We start from the raw sequence: 22,376 nt of genomic DNA, 5'->3' as shown, positions 1-22,376 counted from the left end.
CAGATCACAACCATCTGTAACTCCAGTTCCAGGGTAATCAGATACCTCTGGTCTCTGTGGACTTCTTCAGGCATGCATTTACCTCAACACACATACACACATAATATTAAATTTTTAAAGAATTATTTATTTATTTTATTTATATGAACACACTGTAGCTGTCTTCAGACACACCAGAAGAGGACATCGGATCCCATTACAGATGGTTGTGAGCCACCATGTGATTTCTGGGAATTGAACGTCTGGAAGAGCAGTCAGTGCCCTTAACTGCTGAGCCATCTCTCCAGCCCCAATTTCATTAGTTTTTAAAATTAATTTTAAAAAGAAGAGAGTGTTATATGCTAGACTTGCAGAGGCAGAGAGAGCCTCATTTCTGAAGGTGAGAGCTGGCATGGCACAGGGAGGCTCAGAGCATCCCTACAGCAGGATTTCAGCTTATAAAAGTGCACACTAGGGAGCTGGAGAGATGGCTCAGAGGTTAAGAGCACTGATTGCTCTCCCAGAGGTCCTGAGTTCAATTCCCAGCAACCCACATGGTGGCTCACAACCATCTGTAATGGGATCCAGTGCCCTTTTCTGGTGTATCTGAAGACAGCTACAGTAAATCTTTAAAAATAAAAATAAATTAAAAAAATTTTTAGAAAAAGGGCACACTAAAGAGACAGGGATATGCCTGTCTAATGTCTGAGTATCCAAAGGTACTATATTTGGAAAGCCATCTATAAAATATATAAAATATAGCTTCTCATGGGTCATCTACATTTTGACTAGATTTGAGCATAATCAAGTTTCTGAGGCTAGAAAACAGCTTTATAGTGGAGTCCTTGCCTAGCATGCACAAGGGCCTGGGTTTGAGCCTCAGCACCACAAATAAAATGAAAAAGGAAAGTTTCTCTTAAGGATCATTAATAGTGTGTTTCATAGCCTGTACTGCCAACACTTTAGGGAAAATGTTTGGATCATTTAAAATGAAGACTAGGTTAACTCTAGCTTTCTATTCTAGGTATTTTCAGGTCGCCCGGTGTTATCGAGATGAAGGCTCAAGACCAGATAGACAGCCAGAGTTTACTCAGGTACCTGAGTATTATATTATGAGGCTCTTACAAATTTATGTTGCTGTAACTCAGGATGTTTCAATACCGGGACAGTAACTTTACAAGTTTTTAGAAATGAACATAAAAGGCAATGGGTCTCTGAGTCTCATTTTCAGACACACTTCATTTTGTTGAGCTGCTGCCCTCACTCCTTTCCATCCCCCTGCCTCTTCATGGGTCTGCTTCCTCCCACTCCTTCCACTTTTATATCACATGCATCCTACCTGCTTTTTATTCCTTTCCCTTAAGGTCTCTTCTTTCTCCTCTTATAGTTCCCTGACTTATACCTAAACATGTATATATATATATGCACATATAAAAATTAAAATTTAGAATCTACTGTATAAGAGAAAGCATAGAGTACTTGTTTCTCTGCACCTAGGATACTTCACTGAACATAATTTCCAGTTCCATTTTCCTACAAACATCATGATCTTATTTCTCTTTATGGCTCAATAAAATTTCATTGTATATGTATAACACATTTTCTTTATCCATTCATGGATTAATGACTATCTAGGCTGTTTCTGTTCCTTAGCTGTTGTGCTTAGCACAGCAATAAACATAGTTGTGTGAGGACTCTGCCATGTCGGTGCTGGAAATTGAACCTAGGTCCTCTGCAAGAGTAGAAAGTGTTCTTGACCACTGGACCATCTGTCCATCCCAGTCCTTTGTTTTCTTGGCATTCTGCCTGGGGAGAGATGGAACCTCAAAGTAGTTTTAATCTATTTAAGGGGTGTGGTCATCAACTAAGATGTGCCGGACATCTCCAGTTTATGATATGATAAAGTCCTTAAAACAAATCTTATCCATCAAAATTCAGTATTCCAGGGACCAATGAAGAGGCTCAGCAGGTAAAGGCACTTGCTGTGCAAACCTGAAGCTTGAGTTTGGGTCCCAGAACCCATATAAGGCGAAGGAGAGAACTGACCCAGATATCTTTTGACCTCCATATGTGTGCTGTGGAACACTTGTACGCACACCCACAGTAGACATACACGAACAGAGTAACAAATACAAAAGAAAGTTAAAGCTGGCCCTGGTGTGCATGTCTTTAATCCCAGCACTCAGAAGGCAGAAGCAGATGGATATCTGAGTTTAAGGCCACCTGGTCTACAAAGCAAGTTCCAGGACAGCCAGGCTACACAGAGAAACATTGTCTCAAAAAGCAAGCAAACAAACAAAAACAACAAAAAATAAAGTTAAGCTGGTCAGTGGTGGCGCATGCCTTTAATCACAGCATTTGGGAGGCAGAGACAGGTGGATTTCTGAGTTTGAGGCCAGCCTGGTCTACAGAGTGAGTTCCAGGACAGCCAGGGCTACACAGAGAAACCCTGTCTCAAAAAACCAAAAAATAAAAATAAATAAAGTTAATAGAAGAGTCATTACTCCAAAAACAGGTCAGAGTGGGGCCTGAAGAGATGGCTCCTTAGCTAAGAGCACTGGCTGGGCTTCCAGGGGGCCTGGGGTCAGTTCCTCTCACCTACAGTGCAGCTCACAGCCAGCTGTAACTTCAGTCCCAGGGAACCAAAAACTGTCTTCTGGCCTTCATGAGCACCAAGTATATATGTGTACATGCAGGCAACACACTCATACATACAAAATATTTTTTAAAAGGACAGTGCTAACTTTAAAGAAAAATAAGTCTATATACTGATATTTAATGTATATATTTAATCTACAGATTTATCAAAACCCTTATTTGGCTTTGTTAAGGTAGCATTAATCAATGTGATTAAATGACAAAACCACAAGTTTGGAATCATAAAGACCAGGATCAGATGTAGCCTAACTACTTACTGATTGCAGTATGCAAGCAAGTCAGTTACTTCTCTGAGCCTTCAGCCACAAGATAGTTATAAATAAGTTGGCATATGTTAGGCTATAGCAGTCATCAACATAAAAACAAAGTATAATAATATTTGTACTCTCTACCATGTGTTGTTTCTGGGCAGTTATTTATATGGTAACTAAAAGCCAAGAAATATATAATGTGACTATTCATGTTAGTTTCCATGTTGTTTTGGTTTCAGATTGACATAGAGATGTCCTTTGTAGACCAGACTGGTATTCAGCGTTTAGTTGAGGGGTTGCTGCAGTATTCCTGGCCTGATGATAAAGACCCTCTAGTGATTCCTTTTCCTTCCATGACTTTTGCTGAAGCATTGGCCACCTATGGAACTGATAAGCCAGATACTCGCTTTGGGATGAAGGTACTTTTTTCTTGTTCCAAGGACGACTCCCAAGTAGTTCAGACATCTTTTCAAGTATTTTAAAGAAAATTACAGGTGTTACATACTGGTTGGATAATATTTTCACTGTTCCGTTACCTTGTTACCCAGTTGTTTCTTAACTACAGCAAATAATAATAATAATAATAATAATAATAATAATAATAATAATAATAATAATAATAATAAAAAATAATAAAAGCCAGTTGTGTGTGTGTGTGTGTGTGTGTGTGTGTGTGTCTGTGTGTCTGTGTGTCTGTGTGTCTGTGTGTGTATGTGTATGTGTGTGTGTTAAGATAGGGGTCACTGGAGCTTGCTATGCAGTGGAAGCTGCCAGCTTCAAACTTGAGCTCCTTGTGCCTCAGCCTCACAGCTGATAGGGTTACAAGTATGTACTGTCATACTCAGTAAGAGCAAGATTAAGGCATCAGGTGGTAGTGGGGCGCGCCTTACTCACAGGACTCTGGAGGCAGAGGCAGTGGATCTCTGAGTTCAAGGCCAGCCTGGTCTATAGAGTGAGTTCCAGGACAGCCAGGGCTACACAGAGAAACCCTGTCTCGTGAAAAGAAAAACAAGACAAACCAAAAATAGAGTAAAGTTAAGATACGTGTTTATGTCAAGACTGACATTTACCATTTACTCCCCAGAACCTGCATGGTAGAGAGAACTGACTCCTGAAAAGCTGTCCTCTGAACACACGAACACACACACACACACACACACACACAATAAATAATAAATGTAAATGAATAAATAAATGTAAAAAAAATTAAGAGCAAGATTTTTACTCTAATGTTTTATTACAGTACTTACCAATTACTGATTTTATGGAGATGAATAGTTATTTGAAATAAATAAATAAAACTAATTTTTAGTTTTATTTATTTATTTTATTTTATTTATTTATTGGGTTTTTTTTTTTTTTTTTTTTGAGACAGGGTTTCTCTGTGTAGCCCTGGCTGTCCTGGAACTCACTCTGTAGACCAGGCTGGCCTCGAACTCAGAAATCCGCCTGCTTCTACCTCCCAAGTGCTGAGATTAAAGGTGAGTGCCACCACCACCCGGCTAATTTTTAGTTTTAGTTTTTCTGTGTCAGTGTGGCTCTTGGAAGAGAAATGATTGAGTTACCAATTTTTCTTGATCTGTAAAAAGCTTAAATATGTGAACACATTCAGATTATCACTGTCTAACATAGCAAGAGTAGAATTTTTATGCAGCAGTTTTATTGCCAAGCCTCCATTACTTGTCCATATGGAGTAACATCCCTTGATCTCTGTAATGCTGGTGCCATTTCTGAATCTCATTTCTTACTACAAAGTCTTGACGTTGAACTCTGCCTGGTCTGTGCAGAGTAATTATCTGTTTTTGTTTTAAATCAGGGTTCTACTCTGTAACCCAGGTGGGTCTCAGACTCACAGTGACTCTCCTGGGTTTGCCGCCAGGTACTGAGAATATTGGCATGAACTACCACACCTAGCTCAGCTCTTAGAAAGAAGAACTGTCCACACAAGATCATAAGTACATTCCTTTTCTTTTGTTTTGTTTTGTTTTTGTTCAGCTTTTGATTTTTGGCTTTTCAAGATTTTTGTTTTTTCTCTGTGTAGCTCAGGCTGTGCTGAAACTTACTCTGTAGACCAGGCTGGCCTCAAACCCAGAGATCTGCCTGCCTCTGCTTCCCAAGTGCTGGGATTAAAGTTATGCACCACCATTATTACCATTATTACTGTAAGTACGTTCTTATATCCAACTATTCCTCGTTTGCTTAGTTATAATAAAGACTACTGGTTGAGACTGTTTAGAGTCAATCTTGGGTATCTTAGGCCAATGCTGAACTAGCAGTAACCCTCTACGAATATATTTTTTTAAAATGATAATTACTAAGATGTAGTTCTTTTTTCTTTTTAAAGCTTTAAAGCAAGCTCTGAAGATCCCCTTGTCTCTGCCTCCCAAAGGACGGTTTACAGCACTATATGGGTGCTGGATATTTGAACTCAGGTCATCATGCTTGCATAGCAAGCACTTTAACCTACTGAACCACTTCTCCAGCCCTAGTTGTTTCTTTAAAATCCTATTTCTGGGCTTGCAACATGGCTGAGGAGATAAGAGGTTATTGCTGGCAAACCTGATGACCTGACTTTGATTCCAAGGTTCCACATGGTAGAATGAGAGAACTAACTCCCCCAGGTTGTCCTCTGGTCTCCACACAACCCCACCCTACAACACACACATATTTTTTTTTTCTCTACTTCTGTAATGACCTAAGTTCAACCCATGGAACCCATGTATAGAAGGAACGAGAGAACTCACTTCACAACTTGTCCTCTGACCTTCACAAAGCATTATTTCACGCACATATACACACATCATAAGCATACATCCCTTTCACAATAGTAAGTATATAAAATTATAAAAAATCTTACCTGTGGAATAGAGAAGGACTCAGTGGGTAAGTGTTTGCCACACAAGTATAAGGACCTGAGTTCAGATCCCCAGAGTCCATAAACATGCCAGGTAATCATGAGGCCTACCTGTAATTCCGGCCCCTAAGGGTGTTTCCCCTAAGGGACACAGAGGAAGTGTGCTAGCAAGATTAGCTGTATCAAGAGCTCTGGGTTTGCTTGAGAGACCCTGTCTCAATAGATACAGTGGAAGAGCATTGGAGCTTGATCACTGGCATGAGCCTCCAGCCTCTATATGTACATGTGTGTGTGCACCCATGTATGTGCCTATATATATATATATACAAAATGCAACTGTAATACAGTACCACATACACATGAAAAATGTAAAAAAAAAAAAATAGTCTTGTTTGTAAAATGTTTTGAAGTGAAAATGAGATTGTTTAGTCATTCCTTTTTGTTTTTCATTTTATAGATTGTGGATCTCAGTGATGTGTTCAGAAACACAGAGATCAGATTTCTTCAGGATGCACTGGCGAAGCCCCAAGGAACTGTCAAAGCAATATGTGTTCATGAAGGAGCAGTAAGTGAAGCACAATTCTGTGTTTTCTCTAGAATGTGTATTTTGGAAGGAAACATATTTAATAATGGCACATGAACACTTGAGAAAGGATAATATAACAATCTGTTTCAGTCAGGCATGGTGGTACACACCTATGACCACAGCACTTGAGAGACAGAGGCAGGTGAATTTGTGTGAATTCAAGCCAGTCTGGTTTACAAGGTGAGTTCTAGGCCAGCCAGAGTTACATAGTAAGACACTGTCTCCAAAAAAAAAAAAAAAAAAGAAAGAAAGAAAGAAAGAAAGAAAGAAAGAAAGAAAGAAAGAAAGAAAGAGAAAACTAGTGGTTTTTATAGAAAGTCTTATTAGTATCTCTAAAATTATTATATAATTAATGATAAAATACTATGGGTTTTTAATTTATTTCTATTAATTAGACAGAATCTCATGTAGCCCAGGCTGACCCTGAACTTACAGTCCTCCTGCCTTAACCTCCCAAGTGCTGAGATTAAAAGTGTGTGACAAGCTGGGCAGTGGTGGCGCATGCCTTTAATCCCGGCACTTGGGAGGCAGAGGCAGGCGGATTTCTAAGTTCGAGGCCAGCCTGGTCTACAGAGTGAGTCTAGGACAGCCAGGACTACACAGAGAAACCCTGTCTCGAAAAAACAAAAACAACAACAACAACAACAAAAAAAAGTGTGTGACAACAACCTAGTCCTAAAATTAGCGTTTTGAAAGAGATGCCAGGAATTTGAAAACACTAAGAAATTTGCTTTTTTCCCCACTATGTTATAATTCTAAAATATATCATTCTTGCTCAGTAAACATATTTGTTAACTTAAAAAGTTTATAATAAAAAAAAGAAAGACTATACCTAAGGAAGACTACACCCATTTGGATACATAAGCAGTTGAATATATTTATAATGGTGGCTAAAAACTTAGTCTTGCTGGATGTGGTGCCACATGCCTTTAGTCAAGGTTAAAGGCAAGCAGTTCACTATGAATTTGAGGTCTACAGAATCAGTTGTAGGTGAACCTGAGCTACATAGTGTGACCCAGTCTCTAAATAATTAAGAAAATTAATAATTCAGATGATTTCAAGCTCTTGGACCCCCTTGATCTGAAAGTCATAGAGCTCACACACCTTTGTGTGTATCCTGCGCATTGCATGACAGTCATCTGGTAACAGTCATGGCAGTCTACAGTGAGACTATGTAATTGGGAAACAATGGTCCAATGCAAGCTATAGCATTGCCTTAGAACATGTATCATTATGAAGAAGAAATCACATTTTTATTAAATTCCACTCTTCACTGGAAAAAACACAAATATGTTGGTATCATACTTGACATGATAAACCTGTTCATAAAGCTGGGTGCCGTATTAATGGGTTTACTTTGATTTTCTTTTATTAGAAGTATTTAAGGAAGGAAGACATTGAGTTCATTAGAAAGTTTGCAGCTCATCATTTCAGTCAGGTAAGGAGCAGTGTTCTGTTTTGTATTCCACTATCAATTGCGGGGAATCTAGTTTTGGTTTGGTTTTGCCGTTTTTTAGATTTATTTTTATGTTCTCTGTGTGAGTGTTTTGCCTGCATGTATGTATGTATCAAGTGCATGCCTGGTACCCATGGACCCAGAGAGGCATTGGATCCACTGGAACTGGAGTTACAGGTGGTTGTGAGCTGCCATGAAGGATGATGGGAACTGCCCTTAACTGGTGAACTCTTAGGTTTGAGAGTCAGTATTTCAGATCATAATTTTGCTGTTCATCTATTTTTTCTGAAAGACTTCAATTTAGACAGTTGAATTACTTTCATACTGCAAGTTCAACCATACTGTTTTTACATGAACAAAAGAATTTTAATCCAGTTTTAAGAATTAAATAAATGAATAGTGCCTTGGTGGTCAAGGTTTGGCAGTGGCATGACAAGGGTGAAAAGGCCTTACGGGTTCTTCATCCTGTGTCTGCTTTTACAACTATGAGTACACCTTTGACCAGCACATTTTTGTGTTCTGGTCTTAGAAGATGGTATCACTAAAATGAGAACCAGGATGTGGGAATTCTTATGTCCCTGAACATGTAAGTTTGGCCATTTTCCCAGAATCATGGCAGCAGGGCATGATGGCGCACTCCTGTAATCCCAGCACTCACATGCAGAGAGCAGGATCAGGAGTTCAAGGGCAGCTTGGATTACTGAGATTCTGTCTCACAGAACAAAAACCAGAAGATAAAATGAGTCTTCCTCTTCTGTGAGCATCTTCTGTGGTGCTACTTCATGCTTCTCACAGTATCATTTATAACAGGAATAGCATGAGGACAGGCAGGGATGCTTAAGTTTATGGTACAAAAAAATTAATATTTAAGTTCCTTTTGAATTTTGGTTTATTTGTTAATTTGCTTTTTTAAGGCAGGGTCTTATGTAGCCAAGGCTGCCTTGAGCTCTTGACTGTCAAGCCTTCGTCTTGAACATTGGGTTTATAGGTATGCACCGTAACATCCAGCTCTCAAATCCCTTTTTAAATGGACTACTAGCCTACTTGCCTTATAGCTCAAGCTCAAAGAGAGAGAAAGATATTTCAATATGAAGGAAAGTCAAGGGCAGGATGCTGGGTCGGGAAGGTCACAGGGAGACCCTATCTCACCTTTTTAATTTTTTAAATTGATTTTCAAGACAGGGTTTCTCTGTGTGCCCTGGCTGTCCTGGAACTCCCTCTACAGACATAGACTAGGCTGGACTTGAACTCAGAGTTCTGCCTCCCGAGTGCTGGATTAATGCTGTGTGCCACCACCACCCAGCTCTGTCTCAGCCTTTTAAAGAGAGACTGAAACTGACTGGGGTGATTCTCAGCGGGCAGTGCTTGCTGAGCAAGGACAAGGCCCTAGATTTGATCATCAGTACAGGGTGGAAAGAAAAAGGGAAGGAATTTTCAAAATGTGTCAAAGCAAATTTTTAGAAAATAAAAGACTGAAAAATTGTCCATAAAGTTATAAAAAGAGCCATCTTTTCTTTCTATTTTTCTCTATAGAAGTATTCTTTCAGACTGGGCATAGTGCACCCATCTATATCCAGTATTCAGAAAGCAAGGGCACATTATTACATTTTTAAAACCTATTTTCTGATTAGTGTGTGTGTGTGTGTGTGTGTGTGTGTGTGTGTGTGTGTGTGTGTGCGCACACATGCGTAATAAGGATACATGCAGAGGGAGGCCGTAATTCTGTACCGTGGAGCAAACTCACTGGCCTCATCTTAGTCATTCTTATTCCATTCACTTGCAATCTGCCAGAAGTAAAAACAAAGAAAAGTTCACAGACGTTTCTAGGCCTCCCTCGAGTAGGCAAGTGCTCAACCGCTGATCGGTCACATCCTCTGCCTCCTTTTATTTTTCCATATTTTAGACAGGGTCTCACGAAATTATGTGGGCTGGCCTTGAACTCACTCTGTAGTTCAGGCAGGTCTCGGGAAAGTGCAAGCCTCCTATCCTCCCATTGTAGTCTTTTGAGTAGCTGGGCTTATAGACCTACACCCTAGGACTAACTTTAAAAATTTGTATTTGTCTCACTTTGAAAGGATTGGTGATGAAAAAGCGATAGTATCATTGAACTACCTGCTTTTATGTCAACTTGACACAAGCTATAGTCATCAGAGAAGTAGCCTCAGTTGAGGAAATGCCTCCTTGAGATGCAGCTTTAAGATATTTTCTCAATTAATGATCAGTGAGGGAGGGCCCAGCACATTGTGAGTAGGGCTACTTCTGGTCCAGTAGTCGTCGTTTGTTTGTTTGTTTGTTTGTTTGTTTGTTTGTATGAGACAGGGTGTAGCCCTGGCTGTCCTAGAACTCACTCTGTAGACCAGGCTGGCCTCGAACTCAGAAATCCGCCTGTCTCTGCCTCCCAAGTGCTGGGACTAAAGGTGTGTGCCACCACTGCCCAGCATAGTCGTCGTTTCTACAAGAAAGCAGGCTGAGCAAGCCATGAGGAGCAAGCCAGTAAACAATAAACCTCTCCATGGCTTCTAGATCAGCTCCTGCCTTCTTGAGTTCCTGTCCTGCCTTCCTTCAGTGATAACAGTGATACGGAATGTAAGCCAATTAAACCCTTTCCCCCCCAACTTCCGTTCTGGTCATGATGTTTCATCGAAGCACTAGGAACCCTGACTAAGACAGTCATGTAAGTTACCTTCTGCTTGGAACAAGAAATCTTTGTCAAAACAAATCCATCTCATTTTTGAAAAAAAATATCAATAAGCCTTTTTCTTTATCCAGGAAGTCCTACCTATATTCCTGAATGCCAAGAAGAACTGGAGTTCACCATTTGCTAAATTTATAATGGAGGAGGAAAGACTGGAATTAACCAGACTGATGGAGATACAAGAAGAAGACATGGTGCTACTGACTGCTGAGGAACATGAGAAAGCAGTAAGGAAAATTGTCTAAGTGCATGGGCCTGTGCTGAGGGCTGCCTCTTCGCCTTGTTTATTTATGTATTTAAGATGGAATGTGAGCTTCATAACGCAGGGCTGCTCTGTATAAGTCACTGTGTAAATGGCCTTCAGCACTTTGTTGCTTGCTTGCTTGCCTGCTTGCTTGCTTGCTTGCTTGCTTGCTTGCTTTAATTTTTTTGTTTTGTTTTGTTTTTTGAGACAGGGTTTCTCTGTGTAGCCCTGGCTGTCCTGGAATTCACTCTGTAGACCAGGCTGGCCTCAAACTCAGAAATCCGCCTGCCTCTGCCTCCCAAGTGCTGGGATTAAAGGCGTGTGCCACCACTGCCTGCAGTACTTTATAATGCACTGTATTCTCACACACACAAAATGAAAATTTTAAAGCTGGAGTCTTCATTGGTTACTAATTAGCCTTATTCACATTAGAATTGACTCATTTTGAAATCAATACAATTATTTAAAAAAATATTTTGAAGGTTTGCAAAAGAAAGAAATTTAGTACTTACAAACTCTGTACCCAATGCATTCCTAAAACTATGGAGGGACAATTCAGAGCACTGGAGGGCTGCTGGGCTGCTACCCTCAACTAGTACAGTCAGGGCAGGACTTTTTCAGTTACAGGTGCTAAGTGCAGCTATGCACTAACGGAATCACGTTTGTCAGGGAATAGACAGGAAAGTAGATGTAGTTTGAAAGGTCCTTGTGAAATCTACAAAACATTACAAGTAAAACATGAATATTAAATCTCATAGAATTGGGGCTAGCAAGATGGCTCAGCAGTGAAGAGCACTGACTGCTCTTTGAGAAGTCCTGAGTTCAATTCCCAGCAATCACATGGTGGCTCACAACCATCTGTAATGGGATCTGATGTCCTCTTCTGGTGTATCTGAAGACAGCAACAGTGTACTCACATATATAAAATAAATAAATCTTTAAAGAAGAAACTCATAGAACTGGGCATGCCAGTTCATATGTGTAATCCCAGTACTCAAGAGGCCTAGGAAGGAGGAAAGGCTACCTAGGTCACATAGCTGAGACCATGTCTCAAGAGAGAATCAGTGAGAGGAAGGAAAATAGGTGAAGGAGGAAGGAGAAAGACAAGTAAGGTGCAGAGGTTAAGTCTTTTTATAGCAGCATAGCTAGTAAGTGGAAAAATAAGATCTAAGCTACTACTATTTCCTAAATTCCCATTCTGTATGTGTGTGATGAGTGTGTGGGTGTGTGCACATGTGAGAGCCTGTGTGAAGGCCAGAGGTTAATACTGAGTAGTCTTCCTCGATCTGTACCTTACGTTCTAAAGCAGTGTTTCGTATTGAACAGGAGTTCTGATTAATTAGACTAGTTAGTCCAGGGATCCATCATCTCTGGCCCACAAATGCTTCAGTCACAGACACATCTGCCTTTTACATGACTGCTGGAAAGCCAAGCTTAGATGCCCATGTTTCCATGACAAGCTTTTTACCTCCCAGCCCTCAGAATTCATTCTGCCTCTGATAACAGCCAATATTTTCTAAGTGCATGTCAGATAGCCTTCAGATCTGATTGTTGTGTGTTGGGTTCTATATTTTATGTACTTGGTCTCACTTAACTTTACAATTTTATTCTGGGCATAGCCATGTGAACCTGTGGTCCCAGCTTCTCGGGAAGTTGAGGCAGGGTTGAGTTTAGTAGCTCAGGACCAACCTGGGAAATGAAACAATACCTCATCTCAGTAAATAATGAACCAGGCAGTGGTGGCGCATGCCTTTAATCCTCGCACTTGGGAGGCAGAAGCAAGTGGATCTCCGAGTTCAAGGCCAGTCTGGTCTACAGAGCAAGTTCCGGGACAGCCAGGGCTACACAGAAAAACTTTGCCTTGGGAAAAAATAAATAAATTAGTGAGTAAATAGCCCTGTATTGAAATAGGTATTTTATCCCCATTTACTTATGATGGAATGTAGAGAAATTAGTAAGTTAACAAACAGGCTCCAAGCTTGGTCTGTAAGGCTCTGGAGCTGTTTTCCTGGTCACTGAGATATGAGGTGCTCACACAGGCAGCCCTGGCTGATGGTCATGCGTGGTTATCTGGCAATCAGATCATCCCCATATCTTCATCTCCTAAGAAAAAGTATTTTATCTACTTCTTGGCCAGTCTTCAGAATTTAGGTTGTCATCTGACGCCCACTTTGACAAGAAGCTAACTTGGAGTTTGTATCTTTTGTTTGCAGTGCTCTCTGTTGGGAAAGTTACGGCTAGAGTGTGCAGACCTTTTGGAGATGAGAGGAGTGGTGCTCCGAGAGCCAGCAGTGTTCTCTTTCCTTTGGGTGGTTGACTTTCCACTCTTCCTTGCCAAGGAAGAGAGTCCCACAGAGCTGGAGTCAGCCCACCACCCATTCACTGCTCCTCACTCCAGTGACATTCACCTCCTCTATACTGAGCCAGAAAAGGTACTGACCCAGTCTTCCAAATAAAAAGAAAGTATCTAAATAGATACAAAGAACTTCCAGACTTACTCAGGAGAACCACAGATAAAAATTGAGCCTACTGTTAATAAATTATGTTTAATTACAGTGTCTTGATGCTATAGAATTGAAAGCCAGGAATTTTCTGTAACATAAAAGTTCTGTGATTTTGTAGGTTCGTGGCCAACACTACGACTTGGTTTTAAATGGCAATGAGATAGGAGGTGGTTCTGTCCGAATTCATGATGCACAGCTACAGAGGTACATCCTGGAAACATTGCTAAAGGTATGGATGCCTTCTAATCTTTCCTTTTTTACCCACGTCTTTGTTTTATGAAACATTTACTTTAAATGGAGAATTTACTAGGTACAAAATGTCAGCTTCTCTTCATGTTTTATGCAGCACTAGGAAGAGCAAATGATAGTAGTTGCTTGTCAATGCTTACTGTGTGCCAGGGACTATACGCTACACAGCCAAATGTGGTGGCTCATGCATATAATTCCAACAGTTATAAAGTTGAGATATGAGAATTGCCCTGAGTTCCAGGCCATCCTGGGGCTACATAGCAAGACCCTGACTCAAATACAAAAACAAAAAACCCCACACCCACAGATACACTGGCATGTTATTTAACCTTCACAGTAATTTCTATAAGTAGATACTCATTATTCTCATTTTGAAGATGAGAAACTGGGGCAGCAGGTATATGCCCAAGTCACGAAGCTCAGAGCCAGACATGGTGGCATAAGCCTGAAGTTTCACCTTTCAAGAGGCTGAGGTAGCCGGGCGGTGGTGGCGCACGCCTTTAATCCCAGTACTTGGGAGGCAGAGACAGGCGGATTTCTGAGTTTGAGGCTAGCCTGGTCGACAGAGTGAGTTCCAGGACAGCCAGAGCTACACAGAGAAACCCTGTCTCGAAAAACCAAAAAAAAAAAAAAAAAAAAAAAAGAGGCTGAGGTAGGGTTGTGGATTTGAGTCAAGCTTGAACTACCAAAACCCTGTCTCCTGTAGTGCAGGAACTGAAGGATGGCTCTTGAGACCAAACTCCTAAAATGTCATTTCCAGTGAGTGATAGTATAAAGAGAAAGAAATAGGTAGGCCTTTGTGTGTGGGGGTTTTTGTGTTATTCTTTATAACTTAAGCTAGGCTGGTACTCATCGTCCTGCTGCCTTCTCCAGAGTGCTGGGAAGACAGGGGAGTGACTTGTCTTACTCCATTGAACTACAGCCCTCTTAAGGTTTTTTTGTTTTGTTTTGTTTTGTTTTTCTTTTTTTAGAGCATCCCCCTGTGCATTATCACTGGTTAGGTCCTGTCATTTTTAACCTGAACTTCACTTTCTCCTTAGTACTTATTGTTACATTATGACAGAGGACTTTCAGTTTCTACTTAAACGAATAACATATGTTTTGCATTTCAGGAAGATGTGAAATTGCTTTCCCATCTGCTTCAGGCTTTAGAATATGGAGCACCCCCACATGGAGGAATTGCCTTAGGTAAAGTCTGTCTTTTTGTGCACTAAACCATTCCATGGCACTGTGTCTTAAATTCAAATTCTCGGTTTAAGAGGAAGAGATTGGGAGGTAGAAGCAGGCAGATTTCTGTGCATTCAAGGCTAGCTTGATCAATGTAGCAAATTCTAGGTCAGCCAAGACTACAGTGAGATCTACACCAGCCCCACCCTTAAGAACAAAACAACAACAAAAAAGTGCCTATTACTCCTGCAGAGAACCTGAATAATGACGGTGGTGGTGGTGGTGATTTTTAAATTGGAGGAAAAAAAACGTTAGGGGCCAAAGATATGGCTCAGCAGTTAAGAGCACTGGCTATTTTCCCAGAAAACCCAGGTTCAATTCCCAATATCCACGTGGCAGCCGGGTGGTGGTGGTGCATGCCTTTAATCCCAGCACTTGGGAGGCAGAGGCAGGCGGATTTCTGAGTTCAGGGCCACCCTGGTCTACAGAGTGAGTTCCAGGACAGCCAAGGCTATACAGAGAAACCCTGTCTCGAAAAACCAAAAAAAAAAGAATCCAATATCCACGTGGCAGTTTATAACTGTCAATAACTCCAGTTCCACAGTATTTAAATACATACACACACACACACAACATAAAAACACAAACTCAGAAACCATAATATACAAGCAAAAGACCAGCAAGACAAAGGATGCCCAAACAAAGCAAAAGTCTACAAAATTACCATTGGGTTCCTTTTGTGTTTGCCATCTACTGCTGGGTATGGGGCCTACCATTAAGTTTTGTTAATATACCCAGAGACTCAATTAGAGAAAACTAATTTTTTCCTCTGCAAGCAAGTGTCAGTTGCAGATAGTTTCTATGTTTGAGGTGGGAGCTCATGTCCACTTCCCCACTGGGACTCCCATCAGACCTGAATCTGTGCATGCATGCTACCACTGTCATTTGTTTGTGCATCAGATATGACCTGAATTTAAATTCAGACACCTGTATCAGGCAACTCACAATTATAATTCCAGTCCTGGGGACCTTGTGTGGGAAACTGCACAGACACACACAATAAAAATAGTAGAAATATCTGGAAGAGGTCCAGACCAACGTAGATTACATGAAATCCTATCTCAAAAACAAAACAGAAAAACAAACGAACAAAAAAATTAATGTAAGTGCTCTGCAGGCCTGAGGGTGTAGCTCAGTGGTAGAACACTTGTCTAGAATGCATGAAGAAGGCCAAAAAAAAAAAAAAAAAAAAAAAAAAAAAAAAAAAAAAAAAAAAAAAAATCTCTAGGCCAGTAGTGGTAGTACTTGTCTTTAACCCCAGCCTTCAGGCATATCTCTCAACTCAAAGTTGTAAGTCAGCCAGAGCTACATAGTCAAAAAAAAAAAAAAAAAAGCATATCAGTAATGATGATGGTGGTGGTGGTGGTACAGGCCTTTAGTCCCAGGACTCAGGAGGCAGAGGCAAGCGGATCTCTGAGTTCAAGGCCAACCTGGTCTACAGAGTGAGTTTTCAGGACTACGAAGAGAAACCCTATCTTGATAACCCTCCCCCACACCACCCCTGCAAAAGAAAAAAAAAATATTTTCAGAGCTAAGTAGCTATACATTTCTCATCATGTTCACTTTGTATTTTACATCACAGGGTTAGACAGACTGGTATGTCTTGTCACTGGAGCACCCAGCATCAGAGATGTCATAGCCTTCCCTAAATCCTACCGAGGACATGATCTTATGAGCAATGCTCCAGACTCTGTGTCTCCAGAAGAGCTGAAGCCTTACCATATCCACATCTTATGGCCAACAGACTCAGAAGAGGAAAGGGCATCCGCCACACCTTCCAAACACTTGAGCTCTTAACCAAAGCTAAAATAAGATCCAGACCTGCCACAGGCTTTAGAATAAGTTTGTGTAGAAGCAATCATTACCTAGTAAGGAACAGAAGCTATACAATTGTGATGTGGTCATATGTACCATTAGGACTTTCTGTGGTTGGGAGTTCTATGGAAGTTTTTTAATTAAGAGAATTGAAAATGAAACAAACAAACAAAAAAATCTCTTTATTGGAGTATCTAGATCTTCCTGTTTTCTAAGCATGTTTCTATATCCAGGTAAGTCATTTAGGACAAGGTTATGAGAATACAAGAAAATGATCGCCTCTGTAGACCAGCCAGTTAATACAGCAAGGCTTCAGTTCATCTAGCCTCACTAGAACCATATAATGTCCTAAGAAGTAGCATAGTAGAATCAAAAAGAAAAAAATTACAAGTAACCGAATTCTATTGTGTTGCACCTTGAGCAAGTTACAAATGTCTCTTAGCTGCTCCAGCTGCTTATATAATGTGAATGACACTTGTCCAGGAATCTTGTTGCCAAAATCATGAGGTAACATTTGTGGGAGATATATGATTTGAAATACTGTAATGCAGGGCTGAAAATACAGCTGTCTTAGTCACTGTTCTATTGGATTATAGTTTCAGATATGGCTTATATTATCAGCTGGTGGTAAACACATGGTAAAGAAGTAACTGAGAAGTGTATACCTTGACCTGCAGGCAAGGAGGAAAAACTGGGCCTGGCACAGGCTTATTTGCTTGCTTACTTATGCTTTTCAAGACAAGGTTTCCTTGGCATGGGCTTGTTTATTTATAGTTTTTCAAGTCAAGGTTTCTCTGGGTAGCCCTGAATGTCCTAGAACTCTTTCCTATAGCCCAAGCTAGCCTCAGACTTTTAGAGATCTGCCTGCCTCTGCCTCCCAAGTGCTGGGATTAAAATGCATGCTCTTCAAGAGCCCTGGCATGGGCTCTTGAAACTTTAATACCCACCCCCAGTGACAAATATATGTCTATAGTAACTAATAAACATTCAAATGAGTTTATTAGTATCCCCTCTCATTTATTCCCTTCTCTGAAAGGGGAGAGTACTACCCTGAGTATCCTCAGGGCCCCTACACTTCAGACCAATCTCCCTTATGAATATCGATGTAAAAATACTCAATAAAACTCTCACAAACCATACCCAAGAACACATCAAAACAATCATCCATCATGATCAAGTAGGTTTTATCCCAGGAATGCAGGGATGGTTCCATATACAGAAATCCATCAACATAATCCACTATATAAACAAACTCAAAGAAAAAAACATATTCATTTCACTAGATGCTGAGAAAGCATATGACAAAATTCAACATCCCTTCATGGTAAAAGTCCTGGAAAGATCAGGAATTCAAGGCCCATACCTAAACATAGTAAAAGCAATATACAGCAAACCAGTAGCTAACATCAAACTAAATGGAGAGAAACTTGAAGCAATCCCACTAAAATCAGGGACTAGACAAAGCTGCCCACTCTCCCTACCTATTCAGTATAGTACTGGAAGTCCTAGCCAGAGCAATTAGACAAAAGGGAGTCAAGGGGATACAAATAGGAAAGGAAGAAGTCAAAATATCACTATTTGCAGATAATATATTTAAGTGACCCCAAAACCTCCACCAGAGAACTCCTAAACCTGATAAACAACTTCAGCAAAGTAGCTGTATATAAAATCAACTCAGATCAATAGCCTTACTCAAAGAATAAACAGGCTGAGAAAGAAATTAGGGAAATGACACCCTTCACAATAGTCACAATATAAAATATCTTGGTGTGAATCTAACCAAGCCAATGAAAGATCTGTATGACAAGATCTTCAAGTCTCTGAAGAAAGAAATCGAAGATCTCAGAAGATGGAAAGATCTCCCATACTCATGGGTTGGCAAGATTAAGATAGTAAAAATGGCCATTTTGCAGAAAGCAATCTACAGATTCAATGCAATTCCCATCAAAATTTCAACTCAATTCTTCATAGAGATAGAAAGGGCAATCCTTAGATTCATTTGGAATAACAAAAATCCCAGGATATTGAGAACTATTCTCAACAATAAAAGAACTCAGGGAATCACTATCCCTGACCTCAAGCTGTACTACATAGCAATAGTGATATATATATATATTAAAAAAAAAAAACAAAAAAAAACTGCATGGTATTGGTACAGAGACAGGCAGGAAGATCAATGGAATAGAATAGAAGACCCAGAAATGAACCCACACACCTATGGTCACTTGATCTTTGACAAAGGAGCTAAAAACATCCAGTGAAAAAAGGACAGCATTTTCAACAAATGGTGCTGGTTTAACTGGAGGTCAGCATGTAGAATACAAATCAATCCATTCTTATCTCCTTGTACAAACCTCAAGTCCAAGTGGATAAAGGACTTCACATAAAACCAGATACACTGAAACTAATAGAAGAGAAGGTGGGGAAGAGCCTCGAATACTTGGGCACAGGGAAAAAGTTCTTGAACAGAACACCAATGGCTTATGATCTAAGATCAACAACTGACAAATGGGACTTCATAAAATTGCAAAGCTTCTGTAAAGGACACTGTCAATAGGACAAAATGGCAACCAACAGATTGGGAAAAGATCTTTACCAATCCTACATCCAATAGAGGGCTAATATCCAATATATACAAAGAACTCAAGACAATCAAATAACCCTATTAAAAAATGTGGTACAGAACTAAACAAGTCTCAACTGAGGAAACTCGAATGGCGGAGAAGCACCTAAAGAAATGTTCAATATCCTTAGTCATCAGGGAAATGCAAATCAAAACAACCTTGAGATTCCACCTCACACCAGTCAGAATGGCTAAGATCAAAAACTCAGATGATAGCAGACGCTGGCAAGGATGTGGAGAAAGAGGAGCACTCCTCCATTGTTGGTGGGATTGCAAGCTGCTACAACCACTCTGGAAATCAGTCTGGCGGTTCCTCAGAAAATTAGACATAGCATTACCTGAGGACCCAGCTATACCACTCCTGAGAACATGCCCAGAAGATGATCCAACACATAACAAGGACACATGCTCCACTATGTTCATTGCAGCCTTATAATAGCCAGAAGCTGGGAAGAACCCAGATGTCCTTCAACAGGAATGGATACAGAAAATGTTGTACATTTACACAATGGAGTATTATTCTGCTACTAAAAACAATGAATTCAGGAAATTCTTAGACAAATGGATGGATCTAAAAAACACCATCCTGAGTGAGTTAACCCAATCACAAAAGAACACGAATGGTATGCACTCACTGGTAAGTGGGTATTAGCCCAAAAGCTTGCAATACCCAAGATTCAACTCACAGACCACATGAAACCCATAAAGAAGGAAGACCCAAGTGTGGGTGCTTTGGTCCCTCTTAGGAGTAAAATACTCAAGGGAGCAAATATAGAGACAGAGTATGGGACAGAAACTGAAGGAGGGGCTGTCCGGAGACTGCCCCACCTGAGTATCCATCCCATGTGCAGTCACCGAAGGCAGATGCTGACAGGAGCCTGATATAGCTGTATCCTTAGAAGTCTGCCAGAGCCTGACAAATAGAGGATATTCGCAGCCAACTGTTGAACTGACCATGGGGTTCCCAATGGAGGAGAGAAGACTGAAGGAGCTGCAACCCCTTGGGGAGAGCAAAAATACCAACCAGAGCTCCCCAGGGTCTAAACCACCAGCCTGGGAGCACACAGGGACCCATAGCCTGAGTTGTATATGCAGGGGAGGATGGCCTACACACATATGCATATGGGCATAGGAGGGAGAGGTCCTTGGTCCTGTGAATGGATGCCCCAGTGTTGGGGAATTGAGGGAAGAAAATTGGGAGTGGGGACATCCTCACAGAATGGGGCACAGGTCCAGGGAGTTTCCATGTGAGGGGAAATAGTGATAACATCTGAAATGTAAATATCAAAAGAAATAGACTAGGCTGTTGTACATTTTTAGTTGTCCTAGGTAGATCTGAGCCTGAGGGTCTACAGATGTTTCACAAGGGCAATACAGTGAAACCCTGCCTTAGCTATTATTGTATTCTTGAAATTAAACCATGGCTATTCTAAAAATTATGGACCAATTAACTTATAGCTTGCCTTGGCAAACATTTTTCTTGAGACAGGGTTTTTCTGAGTTACAGGAACTAAGTAGACCAGGCTGCAAACACAATGATCCTAGAGGCAGAGGTGGGCTGATCTCTAAATCTTCTACCAGTTGACATGTTCTACATGGAAATCTTACAGTAGCCAGATTTCACTTGAAGACTTGTCATCCTGACACAAGTTTTTAAAAATGGGCTGGCTGGGAAATTACCATGGTTCATCAGATCCTCACGACTTGTGTGATGGGGTATGTCTTCCTATCCCAGGAAGACCGCATCAGATATATCCTTACAGCTTGTAAGCATTCCATGGTAATTCAGACCAAGGAAATAAGGCTAACTACAGATCTTGAGCTTTTGAAACAGACTGCCCTCATTTCCAGGGACTGAAGCTTACACCTCTGAACTCCATCCCAAGGGGCAGTTCTTCTAATCACCTACAGATTTTGCCTGGAACCAATGCCCATATCAGGATCCCTCAACTCACTTCCCTTAGTGGCCTTCACACCCAGCATAAGTTTCTCAGGCACCCAGATGCCCCATTGCTGCTTTAGGAATGTAGTTTCAGTACTCTCAGGAACTGAACCCAATAGACCATAGAATCAGCAAACATCCTTAAGACTGCTGTTTAGTGTGCCTTCTAATTAAAATACTTTGGAAATTAGGTATGGTGGCATTAACTGCCTAGCTGGGCATGGGGACAATGCTCCCAGTTTAATATGACTGCATTTTACTTTTCAGGTTCATGTCTTAAGTCTTACCTCACACCTATACCCCATGCATGCCTTCTCCAGTCCTTTTAAATAAAGGGCTAGTATGCCCGCTACTTCAGACTGATTAGACATTCAGGCTGTAAAACCCAGCAGATAGCTAAAGAACTGTTAATTTAAATGTCAAAGAGGAACATGGTTTTTGTGCTTATATATCCCATATCATTTAAGCCAAGTCTGATGTGAACTCCCCACATGTTCAATCAGTACAACAAAACACTTCACACTTCTCCAGATGTTATAGCATACTTTAATGGTAAAATTCTTAGCACAGCGAGTATCTGAGACATCTACTTGAGGCTTCATCCAGGGACCTGCAAAGATATAGTTGTCAGGAACATTTCTACAATTTTTAACTTAAATGGTAACTTAAAACACAGAACATCAGATCTTTTACTGTCATCAGGTAATCAGTGAGAGAGTTCAAGTTGGGGTGAGATCATCATGTATTCTGGAGTAGGTCATGGTTAAGCATTTTCAGTTCTTACCTCGGAAACATAAAGGTACACTCACTGCATGTCCACTCGTCACAGGAGCCCTAAGAAAACAAAATCTTACTTATCTGGCTTAGAATAGCTGAATGCTGCATGTTACTATAGTAACCTCAGAAATAAAATGGAACGGTTTTAAAGGTGATATCACTTTGTTATCATTTGGCAGAATCATCACATCACTGGTTACAAGCCACATTACAGTCTATAAAAAAACAAGGTGACTTACCTTGAAATTCAGAATAGAGGATCTGTTTTAAAATTAAAAGAAAATTGTTATTTATCTTCATTGCATTTTTACCCTACTCTCTGGGTCTTCATTTCTGTTCACTAGTCTCCCTGGATCACCTCAATTCTCTTGCCAAGAGGCCCGAGACTATATGGTTGCCATCACCATAACCTAGGAAGTGTATTTTACACAATAAAAATTGTCCTACTTGGTTAGGCCAGCGGCACAGCACATGAAACCTTAGCCTTATGCCTTGGCCTTAGTCACTAGGACTCCA

At 40.6% G+C, this 22,376-nt stretch overlaps 1 protein-coding gene, 1 long non-coding RNA gene and 2 other non-coding genes across 16 annotated transcripts in view; 1 reads left to right on the top strand and 3 right to left on the bottom strand.

Annotated features, from left to right (window-relative positions):
• The window catches only part of Dars2 (aspartyl-tRNA synthetase 2, mitochondrial), a 31,011-nt gene extending 13,497 nt beyond the window's left edge, over positions 1-17,514 (top strand). For all 3 annotated transcript variants that reach the window (XM_034513164.2, XM_034513163.2, XM_076941464.1), the window contains 9 exons: positions 1,004-1,073; positions 3,128-3,307; positions 6,200-6,307; positions 7,704-7,766; positions 10,554-10,706; positions 12,937-13,155; positions 13,346-13,456; positions 14,589-14,664; positions 16,286-17,514. In XM_034513164.2, coding sequence (XP_034369055.1) covers positions 1,004-1,073; positions 3,128-3,307; positions 6,200-6,307; positions 7,704-7,766; positions 10,554-10,706; positions 12,937-13,155; positions 13,346-13,456; positions 14,589-14,664; positions 16,286-16,500 — 1,195 coding nt within the window. In that variant the 3' untranslated portion in view covers positions 16,501-17,514. The remainder of the gene's footprint in view (positions 1-1,003; positions 1,074-3,127; positions 3,308-6,199; positions 6,308-7,703; positions 7,767-10,553; positions 10,707-12,936; positions 13,156-13,345; positions 13,457-14,588; positions 14,665-16,285) is intronic.
• Positions 17,515-21,606: 4,092 nt separating this feature from the next.
• LOC117716118 (uncharacterized) overlaps positions 21,607-22,376 on the bottom strand; it is a 34,147-nt gene continuing 33,377 nt past the window's right edge. For all 11 annotated transcript variants that reach the window (XR_013112897.1, XR_013112899.1, XR_013112903.1 and 8 more), the window contains 3 exons: positions 22,100-22,121; positions 21,868-21,917; positions 21,607-21,693 (listed from right to left, as the gene is read on the bottom strand). This is a non-coding gene — a long non-coding RNA (uncharacterized LOC117716118). The remainder of the gene's footprint in view (positions 21,694-21,867; positions 21,918-22,099; positions 22,122-22,376) is intronic.
• On the bottom strand, positions 21,757-21,833 carry LOC117716711 (small nucleolar RNA SNORD81). The gene has a single exon (XR_004607805.1). It is a non-coding gene; the product is annotated as a small nucleolar RNA SNORD81 (small nucleolar RNA).
• LOC117716716 (small nucleolar RNA SNORD47) lies at positions 21,980-22,058 on the bottom strand. The gene has a single exon (XR_004607810.1). It is a non-coding gene; the product is annotated as a small nucleolar RNA SNORD47 (small nucleolar RNA).

This window comes from Arvicanthis niloticus, chromosome 10, assembly GCF_011762505.2.
Source record: "Arvicanthis niloticus isolate mArvNil1 chromosome 10, mArvNil1.pat.X, whole genome shotgun sequence".
NCBI classification, from domain to species: Eukaryota; Metazoa; Chordata; class Mammalia; order Rodentia; family Muridae; genus Arvicanthis; species Arvicanthis niloticus.
This window is presented reverse-complemented; position numbering and strand designations above follow the sequence as displayed.